This window comes from Neoarius graeffei, chromosome 9, assembly GCF_027579695.1.
Source record: "Neoarius graeffei isolate fNeoGra1 chromosome 9, fNeoGra1.pri, whole genome shotgun sequence".
NCBI classification, from domain to species: Eukaryota; Metazoa; Chordata; class Actinopteri; order Siluriformes; family Ariidae; genus Neoarius; species Neoarius graeffei.
The window spans coordinates 63,262,119-63,283,841 of record NC_083577.1 but is presented as its reverse complement, the minus strand read 5'-3'; the positions used below and the strand labels follow the sequence as shown (position 1 = coordinate 63,283,841).

General features: G+C 43.2%; 1 protein-coding gene across 2 annotated transcripts in view; it reads left to right on the top strand.

The window, feature by feature from the left end:
- LOC132891930 (dedicator of cytokinesis protein 9-like) overlaps positions 1–21,723 on the top strand; it is a 262,272-nt gene that overhangs the window by 111,544 nt on the left and 129,005 nt on the right. For both annotated transcript variants that reach the window (XM_060930066.1, XM_060930065.1), the window contains exon 2: positions 18,383–18,499. In XM_060930066.1, coding sequence (XP_060786049.1) covers positions 18,383–18,499 — 117 coding nt within the window. The remainder of the gene's footprint in view (positions 1–18,382; positions 18,500–21,723) is intronic.

Below are 21,723 nucleotides of genomic sequence, written 5' to 3'. Positions count from 1 at the left end.
TCAGGACACAGTCTTATCTCATCTCATTATCTCTAGCCGCTTTATCCTGTTCTACAGGGTCGCAGGCAAGCTGGAGCCTATCCCAGCTGACTACGGGCGAAAGGCGGGGTACACCCTGGACAAGTCGCCAGGTCATCACAGGGCTGACACATAGACACACCCAACCATTCACACTCACATTCACACCTACGGTCAATTTAGAGTCACCTAAAGAGTCTTTGGACTGTGGGGGAAACCGGAGCACCCGGAGGAAACCCACGCAGACACGGGGAGAACATGCAAACTCCACACAGAAAGGCCCTCGCCGGCCACGGGGCTCGAACCCAGACCTTCTTGCTGTGAGGCGACAGCGCTAACCACTACACCACCGTGCCGCCTGCCAAAATCTTACGCAAACTTTTTGTTCAGTGCAAATTTTGTTATCGATTTCTATTTTATGACTTCTGCATTATCTACTCAGTACAAAAACATTTTACTTTTCCAAACATTAGTTTTCCAGAACAAAATTAAATGTTACAGAAAAATGCTTGTATTTTTGTCAGTAAAGAAAGCAGCGTATTACGTAAGAAGCCACTTTTCTGACACAAACACAATGAAGGCTGCTGGGTTTTAGTGCAGAAGTGTGGCAGTCAAAGCCTCCAGAAGAACTGTGAGCGTTTCTGCAAGATGTTCAGTAAAGCTTAGGTCACCAATGGACGTACGATTTTTTGGCCGTGCGATTTTTGGCGTTTCACAAATCGCTGCGTTTTTTTTTTGTTCGTGGAGAAAGATGCACGTTGGCCGCAAGTTTGTCTTGCAACCTGAAAAAAACGTAAGCGCCCGCAGAGTTTGTTTGACATGACAAAGAACCTCTGCGGCCGGTCTACGGTTCGAAAATCAGCACGTCACACGCGCACCCTCCATGCGTTTCACGCGCGCCCTCCGTGCGTTTCTTGCGTTTTTTGCACGTAGACCGGCCGTAGGAGCACGTACGGCCGGTTGGGACCGAGGCTTAACACTTGCAGCTCATTTACTTATAAAACTGTGCAAATTGTTCCTCAGACTACTTTATTTTTTTTAAGCAAAAGATCGTTGCACCAAATATCGACTTTGTTTCACTTATCGCTGTTTGCTGCTCTTTATAGTGTATTTTTAAATGTAGACATGTTTAATTTCATTATTTTGAAGGCATCTTTGCTTTACAGCATTTCTTTGCTTGCGCCGAAGACTTGTGCACAGTACTGTGTATCGCAACACCCAAAATTTTGTCATGAATATTAAAGTGCATATCGCGGGTAAATTCAGGAGCAAGATCAATGTAATTCTGCTATTTTATATTAAACTTTGTTCAAATATCTGTAACATTCTGCATTCTCTGCAATTTTTTACCTTGCGCAATACCAGAAAAATTCAGTTGAAATCAAGCCATTTGAGGCGAATTGGTCCGCCTCTGAAAAACTTGCCATTTGGATTTCCCGGCAAACACTGATTTTCGTGATGTCGCGTGCGGGACGCCTCCCTCTGAATCCTACGTCAGCGCTGGTTTGTTTATGAGAAAACGACCTGGTGGTTTTCTGCAAATTTCTTCAACGTTATCGCGTAATTATTAAAATGGTTAACAGATGTATCGTAGGAGGGTGTAGCAACACCAATCTTGATGGGATTAGTACTCATCGTTTTCCAAAAGACCGGACAATGAGAGAGAAATGGGAGCGCTTGGTCTACACAGGCTGTGCACTGAAACCGTGCAAAGCTCGTGCAGTCTGCTGGCGCTTCCGCAGGTAACGTCACGAATCTGGCTCCAGACTCCCTTGGGATTTTTCCAGACGTGTTTTGTTATTTTATTTTTTTCTACTGTAGACAGATGGCCTTGTGCAAAATTACCCTTCTGGATGAGTGTGTAAAGGGACATACTTTCATATAAAAAAAAAAACCACGAAATTGGTCCAGAATACGCACATTAAGCTAAGTTTGCTCACTACAGTACCTCACTTAGCATGCAGGGCCTGTGGCTTCATGTTTCTTTTACCTGTATGCTGATTATTACCCGCCTGTGATTCATCTGCATTTTTATTTTCTGAGTCACATGTAAAGCCCTTGAAGCAGTTTCATATAGAAATGCTACGATGCACAAAATTTGTCCAAAGTTTATCATTTGCATGAGTCATCTGTGAGAATTTAACCGATTAAAATCACATGCTCTCCTTTAGCTGTAAACGCAAATAAGATTTTATTGACGATTAAGCCAGGGTGGCTTGGTGGTGTAGTGGTTAGCACTGTCGCCTCACAGCAAGAAGGTCCTGGGTTCGAGCCCAGCGGCTGACGAGGGCCTTTCTGTGTGGAGTTTGTACTGTATGTTCTCCGGGTGCTCCGGTTTCCCCCACAGTCCAAAGACATGCAGGTTAGGTTAACTGGTGACTCTAAATTGACCGTAGGTGTGAATGTGAGTGTGAATGGTTGTCTGTGTCTATGTGTCAGCCCTGTGATGACCTGGCGACTTGTCCAGGGTGTACCCCGCCTTTCGCCCGGAGTCAGCTGGGATAGGCTCCAGCTTGCCTGCGACTTTGTAGGACAGCATAAAGCGGCTAGAGATAATGAGATGGTTTATTAAAACTTGTAGTGATCCTGTTAAATTGTTAGAGCTTATTCTTTCTTTCGTTTATTTGGCCATAAACGTACAATAAAAACGGTACAAGTGTGGCAGGGATGACACAAAAAAAAGCATAAAAACTTGTTTCCATTGTGGTCCCTTATCACAGACAAAAAATAGCTACACACAATTAAAAAATAACAAAATAAAAATAATTTGACAATACTGTATTACTGAATATCATGGGGAAGCATAGCAAAAATGTGAAAACTAATACCATAACAAATAATACTGAACAATATTAATAATGTTAATAATAGAAAAACAAGAAAAGCAAGGAAAAAAACCCCACATAATATAATAATTATAATATAAATAATAATAATAATAAATAAAGAATTAAATTAAAGAATATAGAAACTAAAAATACACATAATCTGCTGCTTCCTCATCAAATAAAATGTTGAAAAAGTGCTGTTTTACCTTCTTCTTGAATAGGGGAAAATTTCTCATCTCATCTCATTATCTCTAGCCGCTTTATCCTGTTCTACAGGGTCCCGCAGGCAAGCTGGAGCCTATCCCAGCTGACTACGGGCGAAAGGCGGGGTACACCCTGGACAAGTCGCCAGGTCATCACAGGGCTGACACACAGACACAGACAACCATTCACACTCACATTCACACCTACGGTCAATTTAGAGTCACCAGTTAACCTAACCTGCATGTCTTTGGGCTGTGGGGGAAACCGGAGCACCCGGAGGAAACCCACGCGGACACGGGGAGAACATGCAAACTCCGCACAGAAAGGCCCTCGCCGGCCCCGGGGCTCGAACCCGGACCTTCTTGCTGTGAGGCGACAGCGCTAACCACTACACCACCGTGCCGCCCCTAGGGGAAAATTTACTACTGATTTTATTTCTGAAGGTAGTTCATTCCAAATTTTGGTTGCAGTGTACAAAAAAGAAGTTTTTCCAAAAGGACCACACCGGGGGAGCTGAAGAGAAGAGTGACTGGATCTTGTACTGTAGTTATGAGTAACATTTTGAATTGCAGAAGACAAGTATTGAGGCGCTGAGGAATTTTGAATTTTGAACATCATATGAGCTTTGAGTGGTTTGGATCTAAAATCAACTGGCAACTAGTTTTAAAGGGTGCATAAAATTTCGCTTACACCTGTACAGAGAGAGACACACACCCACACTTGTCCTGTACAACACTGTGTGTGTGTGTAGGGGAGTGTATTTTTTTAATCTCTGCGTATGTGGTGGATCATGAGTCATTAGTGTGGAGGTAAATTCCATAGTCTTGGTTCACTCTTGGAGGAGGTGTGTGTGTGTGTGTGTGTGTGTGTGTGTGTGTAGGGTAGCACAGCTGAGTGTAGGAGGAGCTCTCATGTCAGTGCTTACAGTGATTAAGAGAGAATAGCTTTGGTGTGTGAGAGAGAGAGAGAGAGAGAGGAGCTCTGTTAAGTTTCACTACTGAAGGCTGAACTCTCCTGGACATGCTGGCTGCTCCATCCAGACACCATTCTACACTGGACAGAGCCACATCCAGTGCTTCTGCTGGATTGTAACTGGAAGGATTAGAGGATTCTTTGTTGAGGGTGGGGGGGGACTGGAAAGAGAGCAAGAGAAGCTGCAAACATGCAGGGCAGGGCGGCTAAAGGGCCGAAGATGGTGATCGAATCTCCACAGCAGTTTAAAGCTCAGCCTGTTGTCGAGCCAGAGCAGGGCTGCAAATCAGCACAGACAGCGGTAATACGCACACACACACGCACACTGAAACAAGTGCACCAGTTTCATACCGTCGAACTAGCAGTCTAGAAATTGTAAAACTCCGAACTTTGACGACACGATTTGCGTTCACAATTATTTTCAACGTAAAGGTTTATACACTACCGTTCAAAAGTTTGGGGTCGCTTTGAAATGTCCTTATTTTTGAAAGAAAAGCACTGTTCTTTTCAACGAAGATCACTTTAAACTAATCAGAAATCCACTCTATACATTGCTAATGTGGTAAATGACTATTCTAGCTGCAAATGTCTGGTTTTTGGTGCAATATCTCCATAGGTGTATAGAGGCCCATTTCCAGCAACTCTCACTCCAGTGTTCTAATGGTACAATGTGTTTGCTCATTGCCTCAGAAGGCTAATGGATGATTAGAAAACCCTTGTACAATCATGTTAGCACAGCTGAAAACAGTTGAGCTCTTTAGGTGGTGTTTACATTAGACCGTATCCGTCTCGTTTTCGTCGCGGATGCACCGTCCGTTCACATTAAAACGCCGGGAAACGACTCCACAGGCGGAACAACTTGAATCCACCAGGGCCCACGTATTCAACCCAGTTCGTATCTGATCCGGTGCTGTGTAAACATCGAGATACGAGGAAACGCAGTGCTGAGCTCTAGCTGACGTCGTCATTGGACAACGTCACTGTGACATCCACCTTCCTGATTCGCTGGCGTTGTTCATGCCACGTTGGTCATGTGACGCGACTGCTGAAAACCGGCGCGGACTTCACTTCCTGCTATTGTTTCCGCCTTGTATCACCTTTTTGTTTTTCATTAAAGACTATAAAAGTATGAATATAATGCTTTGCTTTGTCATTCTTAATGTTGTTCATGGTAAGATACAAATACTGCCCATTGTGTAGTTATGATTGTCTTTAGGCTTGCCATCCTTCCACTTGCAAGTGGTGAGTGATATGTGCTGGGATCACACACACAGCGGCTCAGTCCCGAATCACTGCTCGTGCGCTTCACTCACGCGCTCTGTGAGCCGCGCAGGGCCGGAGTGCGCACCCTCCAGAGGGCACTCGCTGTTCAGGGCGGAGTGATTTGGAGCGCAGCCGCTGAGGAGGAAGCGCTGAGCCGCACTGACACATTTCAACTTGCGTGCCGTCTAATTAGTCATGTGATTAGCGTATCCGTGTATTGGCGTTGCTGTGCGCACGCGAATCGTTTTAAAAACGTTAATCTGATGATCCGCTGATACGGTCTAATGTAAACACCACCTTAAAGAAGCTATAAAACTGACCTTCCTTTGAGCAGATTGAGTTTCTGGAGCATCACATTTGTGGGGTCGATTAAATGCTCAAGAAGCCAGAAAAATGTCTTGACTATATTTTCTATTCATTTTACAACTTAGGGTGGTAAATAAAAGTGTGACTTTTCATGGAAAACACAAAATTGTCTGGGTGACCCCAAACTTTTGACCGGTAGTGTATGAATGGAGGTGGAATTCTCACTGAACACCATGAATGTGCCATGAACCGATTCCGATACCATTTTAGAGTTCTGTAGGTGTTCTGATGAGAAGTTCCATTTGAAACCTGCGGTGAGAGAGAGAACAGTGTCTCGTGTGTGTGTGTCAAACTGCACAAGACATGATCGAAGCAGAATGAAGAGAAGTAAAAAGGAGTATTATAAACTACAGAGAGCGGAGTAGATAGGAGATTACCAAAGAACGCAGATGGTGGTTTGGTTGCCATGTTAATTGGAGAATACAACTGCAGTGTGTATGGTGCAACAAACTACATCGTTTTGACCCAGAGTTGTAGAATAGAATGACGGTTTCAGCCTTATTTTGGGTCAGTATGCAAAGCTGTAACTTTACAAGTCTTGCCCCGTAAAATAAACATCTGCTCTCCTCACCACACCAGCTGTTACGGGTTGTGACAGGAGCATTAGTCGGGGCTTCCCAACACTTAGCCAGTCAATACGCCGCACTACACGCAGCTACACCATACCAACTGCAGTGAAAACATGGACAAGCCTCCCTTCGACTCTCTGTTGAAGCTATGTTTTTTTTTTTTTTTTTTATTTACTTGATATTTTTAAGGAAAAGCGCTGAGCAGGTCCGTCGCAGAGCCAATTTCTTGGCCAAGAATGTAAACAAAACGACTATAATATATGAGACAATATTGCAAATCGATGATTCTGTCTTTTAAGATATTTTCATAGGTCTAAACACGGTTTAACAATTACAAACAGCACCAGAAGCAGGTACTCTGTCTGAAGGCCAAGAGATTAAGTGTAATCAGGAGGAACGAGTGTGTACGTGTTTGTCGCAGTCGAGAAACGCAGCTATCCATTCTCCTATGCATTCCCATTCTGAATCTGTTCTAATGTACACTACCGTTCAAAAGTTTGGGGTCGCTTTGAAATGTCCTCATTTTTGAAAGAAAAGCACTGTTCTTTTCAATGAAGATCACTTTAAACTAATCAGAAATCCACTCTATACATTGCTAATGTGGTAAATGACTATTCTAGCTGCAAATGTCTGGTTTTTGGTGCAATATCTCCATAGGTGTATAGAGGCCCATTTCCAGCAACTCTCACGCCAGTGTTCTAATGGTACAATGTGTTTGCTCATTGCCTCAGAAGGCTAATGGATGATTAGAAAACCCTTGTACGATCATGTTAGCACAGCTGAAAACAGTTGAGCTCTTTAGAGAAGCTATAAAACTGACCTTCCTTTGAGCAGATTGAGGCTACATCCACACGACAACGGCAACGAGATTTTTTTTTTTAGTGGGTAAAAAAAAAAATATCGCGTCCACGTGGGCAACGGATCAGTAAAATATCAGGTACATATGGCAACGCAACGCTTGCTGAAAACGATGCAATACACATGCCACACCTCTACGTGCGCTGTAAGACGGTCCCATTGGAGACACCAGAACAATAGAAGAAGTAGGACGCATGCGCATAAACCCCTTCTTCTACCCGGCGTGAAGCACTCACAGGAACAAGCACACAACAAGAAGAAGATGGCTGCGACTACGTCATGTGGTTGTGACGTCATCGTAAACAAATCCGTTCTACTCATCCAGACGACTTCGCAACGGCGCCGTTGCCAGATTTTTCCACTCTGGAAACCGTTCTCAAAAAATATCGTTTTGGGGCACCCAAAACGCCGATGCCGTGTGGACGCCAGGCCGAAACGATAAACAATTTTATCAGATTCACCTGAATCCGTTGCCGTGTGGACAGCCTCTGAGTTTCTGGAGCATCACATTTGTGGGGTCGATTAAATGCTCAAAATGGCCAGAAAAATGTCTCGACTATATTTTCTGTTCATTTTACAACTTATGGTGGGAAATAAAAGTGTGACTTTTCATGGAAAACACAAAATGTCTGGGTGACCCCAAACTTTTGAACGGTAGTGTATGAAGAGTTTTGTCAGTGGTCGGGGTGAGACCATCATCACAGCCTTAAACAACAGTGGGAGTAAAGCACACACCCAGCGGACTGTACCACACTGCAATCTGCACACATTCCACAGTCCTGACGAAATGAGCGCTCAACCACAATAACTGCATTTCATGTCATTGTGAACGCAACTGTCCAAACCTTAGTGGCTGTTTTGATGCCTTTGAGCCTAAATAAAGGGCTGAACTTTCTGTGTGCACCAAGATCAGGCGGATTCTTCACTCCATGCGACTCTGAGTCCTGGCGTACGTTCGTGCTTTTTCAGTTCGGACAGACGTCGTTCGGGAAATAAGGATTTAATTATAATGCACTGCGGTTAAAATGACCATTTTGTTGTTTGTGTTTGTTGTTACTTTTATACCCAGTCTTTAGGTGGAGCAAACTTGTATTCATTATGTGTATGTTTAAGGATGCTTTCACACCTACGTTGTTTGGTGTGGAACTTTTTCTTTAGTTAGTTTGGTCAGATGGAAACACTCCGCCCTTCTTCAGGTCTACACCAAACAACTGAACCCTGCTTCACCAAAAGGGGCCCTTAAAGGAGATACGCAGAGCCTTTATTTTTAAATACATTTCTGAGTGGATAGTATCTCCACCCTTGACTCTTGTATGCTGCATAAATGAGAATTAAAAAATATATTTTTTTGAGAGTTAAAATCGACCGCAAAGTTGGCGTTCAAGCGGCCCCGCTGAGCCAGCCAGCCCTGAGTGCGTGACGTCACAGCGGGAACCGGTTTTAAGGCCGAGGGCTTTTACAGCTATAGACCAAAGTCATATAAATAAAAATTTACAGTGAAAGTAAGAAATACCGTTACCGACTTGCTCAACTAAGACTGATTTGACTTCATTGATTGTGGGTTGACTCTCATTAAAACAGGATAGGTGCTATAACTTATGCAGCATACATGTACATGCATGCATTTTCACTGATAAAACGTAAAATTAAATAATCAGATGAACTGAGACAATCACATTCTGAAGCAAATTAAATAATCTTATACCGGTAACTTAAACACACAATACAAGTTACATGTATTAAGCTAAATGCAGGTAAGCAACGAGTTGTGGTTTTTTTTTTTTTTATCCAAATGAGAGTCGGAGCTTACCCGTCTGTATTCTCGCTTCTTGAAGGCCGATCTTGTGGCCGATTTGTTTTGAAACAATCTGATTTTCAGTTCTCCGTTCATTCGCTTCTTCCACGTAAGGGCGAGATGGCAGCAATATCCAGTTTAGAAATAAAACGGCTGCTCCACTCATTCTCTCCATACTGAGTACTCCGCCATTACTGCTCGGCTCAGGCAATTACTAAAACCCGGGACGGGACAAGATGTCACCGGTTTTAGCAACAACCACAGGGAGGTCACTGCCCGAGCGATAGGTCACGTCCCGTTCCGTCCCGGGTTTTAGCAACAACCCTTGGCTCACACTCCAGGAGGACTGGTGCAACTGAACTCACTTTATTAAAATAAATACTTTCCTTTTCTTGTTTTATTTTCCTTTAATTGCTGATACTGCACCCTCTTTCAATACGGGCTTATAGCCAACGCTCCTCAACAGATCAGAGGTCTCGTACGAGTCTTCAGTAAAATGTGCAGAGCAGAGGAGAGACCACTTCGTAGGCGCCCAATGTGCCCGTGAACTTCTCGCAAAACGTGTCCAAATCTTTGCAGTTTGAACATTCTTGGGCCATGAACGCAACATAAATCCACCTTCTGTTGTGTTGCTGCACCGGCCAGCAACACATCTATGTGTCATGGTGATAAATTAGCTCAAAATGGAGGATCGGAGTTGCTGTCAGCTCTGTGTTTTAGTATAGCGGAAATGGCGATGAGACCGATAGACTTCCTGCTGTGACGTTACGGACGTCAAGGTCATTCACTCAGACCGCTACCTATATAAATCACTTTAATCGTAAAAATTGCTATATTAGATTTATTGTTAACGCTTAAAACTATTCCTGTGCCGTTCTTGAGGTCTCAAGGCATTTATAAGCGAAAGTGAGGCCATGGGTCTGCGTATATGCTTTAATGGTGGTTCAGTTTGTTTCTGGTGAGAATACAGTTGTCTGATGGTTCACACCAAAATGATGTGAAGAGCTTCTACAGGGTGTCCCAAAAAAAAAATGTACTCACTCTTTAAATTAGAATAAATGCATTGTTTATTGACTTAGAAACAAGATTGATGACCGTGGTCTTCCTGAACGCTCCTTATGGACGTCATACACAGTTCCACCTGATTCAAGCTCATCTCGGATGCGAGCAGTGGTGCGTCGCGTTGGTGGATCTTCGTGAAAATGTCTTCTAAATTGTCTTTGCACTTCCATGATGTTTTCGTGCTTCCAGTAGCACTTTGTGAGAGATTTTCTTTCTTCAAAACTTAGTCGTACTTCTGCCATTATTAGGGTTAATTTGATCTGAAAAGAAATGAAGAATCCAGTGAGTTCCGAGGAGTCAAAATGTGAGTACGTTTTTTTTGGGACACCCTGTATAATCATTGTAACATTCATTTTGTTTTTGACCCTAATGCATTTAAAAGGACTGTGGAGGCTGTCTGGTTTACGAGCGCAAGAATGATACATGTGACGGCGCATGAGTCTTTGGTTAAATGCTGAAAAATAAACACCACTTCTCTCCATGGAACTATTTATTTCCAAAGCACAGAGGGTTAAATATATTTTACCGAATACTATATTATCTCAATGAACAATACGCCTGGGTCTACAAAGGCTTCGTAAGTGTGTTTAAAAATCTCATCTCATCTCATTATCTCTAGCCGCTTTATCCTTCTACAGGGTCACAGGCAAGCTGGAGCCTATCCCAGCTGACTACGGGCGAAAGGCGGGGTACACCCTGGACAAGTCGCCAGGTCATCACAGGGCTGACACATAGACACAGACAACCATTCACACTCACATTCACACCTACGGTCAATTTAGAGTCACCAGTTAACCTAACCTGCATGTCTTTGGACTGTGGGGGAAACCGGAGCACCCGGAGGAAACCCACGCGGACACGGGGAGAACATGCAAACTCCGCACAGAAAGGCCCTCGCCGGCCCCGGGGCTCGAACCCGGACTTTCTTGCTGTGAGGCGACAGCGCTAACCACTACACCACCGTGCCACCCGTGTTTAAAAATGTCAATTAAATATTTACTGACCTAGAGTTTAAGGTTTTCGCATTTTATTGAAGGCTTTAAGTACAACCCCGATTCCAAAAAAGTTGGGACAAAGTACAAATTGTAAATAAAAATGGAATGCAATAATTTACACATCTCAAAAACTGATATTGTATTCACAATAGAACATAGACAACATATCAAATGTCGAAAGTGAGACATTTTGAAATTTCATGCCAAATATTGGCTCATTTGAAATTTCATGACAGCAACACATCTCAAAAAAGTTGGGACAGGGGCAATAAGAGGCTGGAAAAGTTAAACGTACAAAAAAGGAACAGCCGGAGGACCAAATTGCAACTCATTAGGTCAATTGGCAATAGGTCATTAACATGACTGGGTATAAAAAGAGCATCTTGGAGTGGCAGCGGCTCTCAGAAGTAAAGATGGGAAGAGGATCACCAATCCCCCTAATTCTGCACCGACAAATAGTGGAGCAATATCAGAAAGGAGTTCGACAGTGTAAAATTGCAAAGAGTTTGAACATATCATCATCTACAGTGCATAATATCATCAAAAGATTCAGAGAATCTGGAAGAATCTCTGTGCGTAAGGGTCAAGGCCGGAAGACCATACTGGGTGCCCGTGATCTTCAGGCCCTTAGACGGCACTGCATCACATACAGGCATGCTTCTGTATTGGAAATCACAAAATGGGCTCAGGAATATTTCCAGAGAACATTATCTGTGAACACAATTCACCGTGCCATCCGCCGTTGCCAGCTAAAACTCTATAGTTCAAAGAAGAAGCCGTATCTAAACATGATCCAGAAGCGCAGACGTCTTCTCTGGGCCAAGGCTCATTTAAAATGGACTGTGGCAAAGTGGAAAACTGTTCTGTGGTCAGACGAATCAAAATTTGAAGTTCTTTATGGAAATCAGGGACGCCGTGTCATTCGGACTAAAGAGGAGAAGGACGACCCGAGTTGTTATCAGCGCTCAGTTCAGAAGCCTGCATCTCTGATGGTATGGGGTTGCATTAGTGCGTGTGGCATGGGCAGCTTACACATCTGGAAAGACACCATCAATGCTGAAAGGTATATCCAGGTTCTAGAGCAACATATGCTCCCATCCAGATGACGTCTCTTTCAGGGAAGACCTTGCATTTTCCAACATGACAATGCCAAACCACATACTGCATCAATTACAGCATCATGGCTGCGTAGAAGAAGGGTCCGGGTACTGAACTGGCCACCCTGCAGTCCAGATCTTTCACCCATAGAAAACATTTGGCGCATCATAAAATGGAAGATACGACAAAAAAGACCTAAGACAGTTGAGCAACTAGAATCCTACATTAGACAAGAATGGGTTAACATTCCTATCCCTAAACTTGAGCAACTTGTCTCCTCAGTCCCCAGACGTTTACAGACTGTTGTAAAGAGAAAAGGGGATGTCTCACAGTGGTAAACATGGCCTTGTCCCAACTTTTTTGAGATGTGTTGTTGTCATGAAATTTAAAATCACCTAATTTTTCTCTTTAAATGATACATTTTCTCAGTTTAAACATTTGATATGTCATCTATGTTCTATTCTGAATAAAATATGGAATTTTGAAACTTCTAAATCATTGTATTCCGTTTTTATTTACAATTTGTACTTTGTCCTAACTTTTTTGGAATCAGGGTTGTAGTTCGTAAGTAAAACTGTTGGGAATAATGGCATCTAATTAACCGGTAGTTAATAATATAGTATTTTCGGTGGTGCAGTGGTTAGCACGGTCACCTCACAGCAAGAAGGTCCGGGTTCTAGCACAGCGGCCAGCAGGGGCCTTTCTGTGTATAGTTTGCATGTTCTCCCCGTGTCTGCGTGGGTTTCCCCCACAGTCCAAAGACATGCGGTTAGGTTAATATGGGACGGCCTTGAGCGAGGCACCTAACTCCCAACTGCTCCCCGGGCGCTGTTAGCATGGCTGCCCACTGCTCTGGGTATATGTGTGTGTGTGTGTGTTCACTGCTTCAGATGGGTTAAATGCAGAGAGGAATTTCACAAGTGTGTGATGAATAAAGTTGTGCTTTCTTTTAGTTTTTTTTTTTCTACTACGGTGTTCTGTAGTCTTTATTTAACTATCGTATTCTGTATTTTCTCAAATAAAAATGCACCTTCATGACCTGAAAGCACATCGAAATCGAGCCGTGCATTTTAGCAGACGAACTAGATGTTAAACCAGCCGGAGTAACAATAAGAATCGGATGTGAAGTGCTTGCGATCTGATACAGGTTTGTTATACACGATGTGATTTCTTACTCTGTTTAATGACTTACTGTTTTGTCACCTGACTGTCATTACTGTTATGTCTATACAGCTTCTGTGAGCTTATGATTAAGCTAAAACGCACTCTCATGCACAGATAGTCGAACGTTGATCTGTATTCTCCGACCTGTGATGCTGTCAGCTGTGAGGAACGTGCCGTGTCTGCTCTGTTATCAGCGAGCACTTCATCATTGACTCACCTGTGTGTGTGTGTGTGTGTGTGTGTGTGTGTGTGCGCGTGCGCGTCTGCGTCAGTGCAGCAGTGCAGTATGTGTGTGTATGCACACGCGCGCCACTTCTCCCTAAAGATTTAACATTGTACTTCGGAATGAAGCAGAAATGGAAAAATGTGTGTATGCATGGGCGTGTGTGTAATTTACACTTGCAGGTTCCTTTATCAGAGGTAGAGGCTCAGTTCTGATGTCAGAAGTGTGGTGTGCGTCTGTGCTTCTAATCCTATGGTGGCTTGGCTAGCAGGGCTTAGTAAAATTATTCCATCACCATGGTGATCCCTCTGACATCACCCACCTAATATCAGGACCAGATGTGGAGCAACCTGCGATCTCACTGCCCAGGGAGTGCTGAAGTCATACTCACTTTCTCATATGCGCGCGCGCACACACACACGTTCTTCTAGAATTCCATTCTTAGTGAAGCAAATCATTACCAGCCCTCATCTGGGTCAAATATCTGTCCTGTTCAGTCATCTTCTGCTGATAAGTGAGGTTCTCCTCTCGCTCTGCTGTGTCCAACCTGCACCTTATTGTTGAGCGCAAAAAGAAAGAAAAGCATTTGAGACTTTTTCCATTATTTTCCAGCATTTGAGACTTTTTTCCATCACCGGAGCTCTTTTCTATTTTATTTTCTCTCCTTTTTTCTGTGTGTTTGTGTAGTTTGATGTTTGTTTAAGTGTTTTGTCCGCCAGTTGTAGTGTAGCTCCAGACCCAGTTTTGGGCGTCGGTTCCCTCCAGGCCTTGGTTCGCTGTGGGTGATGCCTGTGCTCCCAGCTATGGACTGCAGCGAGCTCATTGCTCATTTTAACATCATGGCTGTCCAGCGCTCGGTGCTTGGCGTGATGTTCCGGCCGATGTTGCTCGGTGGCGTCGCGGCGGCTGTGCGGACAATACCAGTGCTCTGCGTGGCGGTGCTTCTGTGCTCGCTTTGTGGCTCCGTGGCATGGTGTTCTGAGTGATGTTCCTGGCGGTGCCACGGCGGCTGTGCTGGAGGTGTGGGACTTGTTTTCGTGCGCCTTTTGGTGGTACTGTGGCCGCTACACCACTAGAATGACATCCTGACCTCTATTTGGTGGACTTTTTTTTTTTTTTCCTTTCTGCTTATAATTGTAAAGCAACCTTGGGTTTTGAGAAAGGCGCTATATAAATTGAACCTATTATTATTATTTCCATTATTACTGAACTTTTTTGTTCCAGATACCGATCCCAGAGAGAACTGAAGAGGTAGTGTTCTCCTTTAATAGGATAGAATGTCTTTATTGTCACTGCACAAATGTACAACAAAATTTAGTTCATCACAGAAGAGCAAAGCCTCTGCATACGTACACACCGCCACTCTTGGGCACCTCAGCCCAAAGCCATCCTGTGTTAACTGTATGTCTTTGAACTGTGGGGGGAAAGCAGAGCGCCCGGAGGAAACCCACACAGACAACATACAAACTCCACACAGAAAGGCCCCCGTCGGCTGCTGGGTGGGGCAGGCATGGTGGTGTAGTGGTTAGCACAGTCGCCTCACAGCAAGACGGTCCTGGGTTCGAGCCCAGCAGCTGGCGAGGGCCTTTCCGCGTGGAGTTTGCATGTTCTTCCCGTGTCTGCGTGGGTTTCCTCCGGGTGCTCCGGTTTCCCCCGCAGTCCAAAGACATATGGGGCTAATATGGGGCTGAGGTGGCCTTGAGCGAGGCACCTAACTCCTAACTGCTCCCCGGGCGCTGTTAGCATGGCTGCCTAATGCTCTGGGTACGTGTGTGCGCTCATTGCTCACGTGTGTGTTCACTGCTTCAGATGGGTTAAACGCAGAGAGGAATTTCACAAGCGTGTGATGAATTAGCACTGTCGCTAACCACTTACACCACCATGCTGCCGTTTAAGCATCTTAAGCTGCTCCGTACTACTCCAGAGCGTGTCTTGTTAGTACAAATCCTATCTGTGTGTCAAAAATGTAGTAGAAAGTTACAGAATTAAGAACTTTTCGACAATCTATAGGTTTTGTCATTCAGCGTAACAAATAAGGACCTGTTTTGACAGGAAAAAAGCCATTTGAGACGGAAGGAGTTTTGGTTTTTGATGTATGGAGAAAGTGATTATGAAAACAGAGCTCGAACAAAATCAGACCTGCTCACACCAACATACAAACAGTGTGGAAGACTATAATTTTCGAGAGCAGCTGAGGCTAGGATGGCAGGAAGCTCGCAAACACTTGTGCTCATCATTGCTACAGTATTTCAAAGTAGAGGTCTGCGCGGGACAGAATTTTCAGTCCCGCTCCCGCATTGTGCAGGCCCGCTCCCACAAAGAATTATGATTTTCAGTCCCGCTCCCGCCCGCGCCTGCCATATTTTGTCCCGCTCCCGCCCGCAAATCCCGCATGATGCAGACGTTCGCGTTATTTCTCACGAAAGTTCTTGTCATTGGCTTGGGGAATTAAACATGCTGAGCTTAGCTGAGCTCTCCACTGACCGATCCTTCATTTATTGTAAGTTTATTGTTTAGACTCTGACATTCTGCTGACACATTCCAAGTTGAGCGCTGCATGCGCTCATGATTGACAGCTCTCGCTTTGATTGACAGCTCTCGCTTTGCGCACTCGCACTCCCACTTCCGAGTCTGTGGCGTTATGATTCCAACCGCGATTTCATTCTCTTCTCATATGAAGTGCTGCGCAACCACAACCAGCTCCTCAGATTATACACTGTCTATTTCTCGCTTTAAATTGAACAGTCTGTGCGATACACAGTCCTTTTTAATACTAGTTAATACTTTTTAATACTTTTTAATACTTAGGACTAATACTCTTGACTTTTAAATGGTAAATGTACCTCTTTTTAAAGCAGCACTTACTTCTGAAGCACTGTGAGCTTCACTAGAGGAGCTCTGCTCTTCTGCCATGATCGGAGATCTCAAACACGGAAGAGCGGAAAGGAATCGGAAACATACGCAAGATTAGACCACATCCGCAAATTTAGGCATCTTAAAATGTTTTTATTAATGCCAAATAAAATATCCAGCACAAATTATATACGATAGACATAAATTAATAATTTATCAATTTTATTTTAAACATGTTTTTAGTTAGCGGGACTGCAGCTTATCACCTCTCCCGCCCACTCCCGCATTGTGCACTCCCCCTCCCGCTCGTGCCCGCAATGAGCTTTCAAAATTTGTCCCGCGCCGCACTGCTTTGCGTCGGGTCCCGCGGGACTCCTGCGGGAGTGCAGGGCTCCATTTCAAAGTTTGTGTCCCCATCGGACTGATAAAAATGGTGTGTGTGTGTGTAGCCAGCTAATGATATACACTACCGTTCAAAAGTTTGGGGTCACTTTGAAATGTCCTTATTTTTGAAAGAAAAGCACTGTTCTTTTCAATGAAGATCACTTTAAACTAATCAGAAATCCACTCTATACATTGCTAATGTGGTAAATGACTATTCTAGCTGCAAATGTGTGGTTTTTGGTGCAATATCTCCATAGGTGTATAGAGGCCCATTTCCAGCAACTCTCACTCCAGTGTTCTAATGGTACAATGTGTTTGCTCATTGCCTCAGAAGGCTAATGGATGATTAGAAAACCCTTGTACAATCATGTTAGCACAGCTGAAAACAGTTGAGCTCTTTAGAGAAGCTATAAAACTGACCTTCCTTTGAGCAGATTGAGTTTCTGGAGCATCACATTTGTGGGGTCGATTAAATGCTCAAAATGGCCAGAGAAATGTCTTGACTATATTTTCTATTCATTTTACAACTTATGGTAGGAAATAAAAGTGTGACTTTTCATGGAAAACACAAAATTGTCTGGGTGACCCCAAACTTTTGAACGGTAGCGTATACTCCAACGCTAAAAATATCTAACCTGGCTAAGAAGGAGAAACAAAAGAAATAAATTCACCTGAATTGCTCAGCTAAGAGTGCGACTGTGAAGCACAATGAATATTGGGATGTGTTCTCTTTTCTATGAAAACTCCTACACACACGCAAACAGTTCTGTCAGTTCAGGCCAGTCACACCCAGAAAGACCAGATCAGTTAACATTCGCAACATGTGCTCTTCCTCCTCCCTTTTCTCTTCCATCTGGTGTGTATTTTCTTTCAAAAAATTTATTTCCCCAAATTTTCCTTGTTTATTATTTCCATATCCTTCCTATTATTATCCGTCTTACTCTTTGCCTCCGCACTCAGTAAACCTGAGCTCGCTTCGGTCGTGATGTATCTAAACAGAGATTGGGAAATACCTTGAGTTCTCAGGACGTGTTCTGTATCAGATGTGAAATGCAACTCAGCCAGGTTGTTTGAGATCTTGAAACCTCGGGCCGAATACATAGAATATGTTTCATATTAAAGAGTCCTGCCTTTCATTATCTGTGCCACGCTGAGCTTCTCGTACCAGTCAAAAAGTTTGGACACACCGTCTAATTCAATGTTTTTTTTCTTTATTTTTATTAATTAAGACACTTCTCTGTCTTAAAGGAATGACGGATGTCGTTTCTCTTTACTTAGCTGAGCGATTCTTGACATAATATGGATTACTACAGTTGTGGAATAGGGCTATTTACTGTATTTTTATTATTTACTATTTACTGTTTGACTTCAGCTGCATTAAGAAAGCATGAAATTACACTAAGTAGCTTTTGACGAGGCACCTGTTAATTGAAAAGCATTCCAGGTGTGCTAATAGTGTGGCAAGCGTCATCAAGGTAAACGCTGGACACTTTGAAGAATCTAAAATATGAAACGTATTTTTTGGTTTTTTTAACACTCTTTTTGTTTACTACATAATTCCAGATGTGTTCCATGTGTTAGTTCATAGTTTTGATGTCTTCAGTATTAATCTACAATGTAGAAAATGGTCAAAATACTGAAAAACCTATGAATGAGTAGGGCTGTCCAAGCTTTTGTACTGTATCGCACTGCAAATAAATAAATGCGATTGCGTGTGTGTGTTTTTGCAGCTAAAGCCGCGTTTGATCGAGCCGTTGGACTACGAAAGTGTCCTGGTCCAGAGGAAGACTCAGATCCTTAGCGATGTTCTCCGAGACATGCTGCAGTTCCCTCTGGAGGATTTTCAGGTGAGACTTCACTACCTGGCAACCTACTTTTTAATCTGATGATGCAGTTTAAAGTGTATATCCTGGACCAAGTTTAGGTTTTTTTTTTTTTTTTTAGTGCTGTCAAGCGATTAAAATATTTAATGTCGCGACTGTCATAGTTAACTCGCGATTAATCGCAATTTAATCGCACATTTTTGTCACATGAAAAGCCATTGTAATTCTCTTATCAGCATAAAAACGTGAATGGGCTTGCTTTGTATTGCAAAGCATAACACGTCTTGATACAGCCACTGCAAAGTGAAACCTAAGCCGAACACCGGGGCTGGCAAAAGAACCATGAGTGAAGTGATCTACTGTGTGAGTTAGTCTACAACTCAGAGAGACAGGTTACACAGTGACGGTAGGCTTGACATGCTTGATTATAATATAAAGTACACTATTATATTAACTTTAAATTGTTCGTTGATAAATATTGCATTGAATCTGATCTTTACTGTTTCAGCTCACTTAACACATTTTGTACTTTTACACTTTCTGCCTGTTGATGCGTCGCGCTGTCCAATCAGAGGCGGCCAAATTTGCATATTACAGGAAGGATTTCTGGGATAGCATTGAGTTTACAGTTCAGAGGGATCTGGCTTCTTTAGACGCTGTCTTCTTAAAACTGAATAAATATTTAAAAAGAGCCAAATGAGCCAGTCTTTTGAACGGCTCTTTTCAAAGAACGGATCACAAAGATGCGGATCCCATCAAAGAGCCATAAATCCCATCTCTACTAGCGCGCCCTGCCCGCGCTGGTTCTTTGGGGGGGGAGGGCAGAGGACTCTGGCTGTGCGGGGCGCGGCATTACAGTCTAGCTGCTATCGGTTTTCTAAGCAAAGTCTCTGTTCCAAGTTCCTGGCAGTTTCAAAAGCTTATGAAAAACCTACATCATGTCACAGAGCGTTAATCTTGCGATAAAAAAATTATCGCCATTAAAATTGAGTCAAGTTAACGCGTTAATAACGTGACATTTTTGACAGCACTATTTTTTTTATATGAAAGTATGTCCCTTTACACACTCATCCAGAAGGGTAATTTTGCACAAGGCCATCTGTCTACAGCAGAAAAAATAAATAAATAAAAAACACGTCTGGAAAAATCCCAAGGGAGTCTGGAGCCAGATTCGTGACGTTACCTGCGGAAGCGCCAGCAGGCTGCGAGAGCTTTGCACGGTTTCAGTGCACAGCCTGTGTAGACCAAGCGCTCCCATTTCTCTCTCATTGTCCGGTCTTTTGGAAAATGATGAGTACTAATCCCATCAAGATTGGTGTTGCTACACCCTCCTACGCTACATCTGTTAACCATTTTAATAATTACGCGATAACGTTGAAGAAATTTGCAGAAAACCACCAGGTCGTTTTCTCATAAACAAACCAGCGCTGACGTAGGATTCAGAGGGAGGCGTCCCGCACGCGACGTCACGAAAATCAATGTTTGCCGGGAAATCCAAATGCCAAGTTTTTTCAGAGGCGGACCAATTCGCCTCAAATGGCTCGATTTCAACTGAATTTTTCTGGTATTGCGCAAAGTAAAAAAATGGCACAAAATGCGACAGATATTTGACCAAAGTTTAATATAAAATAGGAGAATTGCATTGATCTTGCTCCTGAATTGACCCGTGATATGCACTTGAACTGTGTAGTAATCAAAGCAGCAAATAATTTAAAAAGATGGCTGCAGTGGAGTCCACAGATATGCACAGAGAAGGAAGCGCTTGTTGTTTTTGCTCTTGAAACTGATACAGGGAGTTCAATGGCTCACAAGGGTACAGCTGGAGGGCTGGGTGAAGGGCGTAGGTATAACTTTCCATAATAGGGCGCAGATTTCTTTGACACGCCCTGAACTCACTCACTCTCACACACACACACACACCCCTGTCTTGTTACCCCAAAAGAGGCCTTTTTCATTGAATGTGTTACTATGCTACTAATAGTCTTATCAGGTTACCAGGTTATTCAACAGAATTAAAGCAATTCTTGGATTTTTTGGAAATGAGCTTGAAGACTCTACAGTTCACCATAAAAACACAGACTGAATTTCTGAACAGCTAACTTATTAGCTGCCAGTAGTCTTGAATCAGCTGCAATTTTACCCAACCCAAGAAAATTTGCGTGATGGATTAAAGTATATACAGTATATATTGTAGCATACATATAGTCTGGTTAACACCAGACCATATCACAAGTGAAATATGGTCTGGAATCCGCCTATTGAATTTCTCGTAGGGGAGGTGTGGTTTACGATTGTCAACGGCCGTTTATTGGACGTTGCGAATGTCTATCATTTGGCGTATACGTAGCCCATGGCCAATCATGGCAGTTGTACCCGGTGACGTAGTTAGAGCGACGAAGAAGAGAAGGAAAGAGAAGGCAAAACAAAAATAGGAAAACAATGCCACCGAACGATTACTGCCGTTTGTGCAAGACAAATATGAGAGAAGCTGGACCCGCCGCCATGTTAAATGTGATCCGTAAACAGTCCCAAATAAACTACAAGCTTCCGTTTGTCGAGTAGTACGCGTCACTGTCTTTCCACCCCTCCCCACTCTCTGATTGGCTCCCGAACTCAGGCGAGCCTTTAGACCATAGTTTCCATGCTGACTTTTCAGATCGGAACGATTGTGCAAAGCAGCATGGGATTTCCCAGGCTAGCATACATCCAGTATATAGTTATGTAGTGCTCATCAATGCTACATTATTACTCATGAAAAATACTCATGCTAGCTAAGATAAATAGTGGTGATTCTTACCTTGCTGTTATAACGTCTATGTTACATAGGTTAACATAGTGGGGGGGAAAACTTGTGTATTTCCGTAAGATTATGACAATGCCGTTGTTGGAGTATAATCAACGATGGAGTGGTATGATGTGTTATCACGACAAAGTTGATTATTTTCTAATAACAGCATAAGCTTTATTCTACTTGTACTACAGCAACATGTCACTTTTTTTTTCCATTTACAGTTCTGTTTAGTGTTGTGGAATGTCCACAAAACAAGTTAGTGTCATTGCTTAGATCAGCCTTTCTCAACCAGGGTGCCGCGGCACCCTGGGGCGCCGTCTGGCTTTATTAGGGGTGCCGTCAAAAAATGATATATTCTAACATTGAAATAAATAAAATGAATTAAAATTCCAAAAAACGATAGTTACACTAATGCAGATCATCGCCGCGTCATGCATCATCAAAATTTGTCTCACGG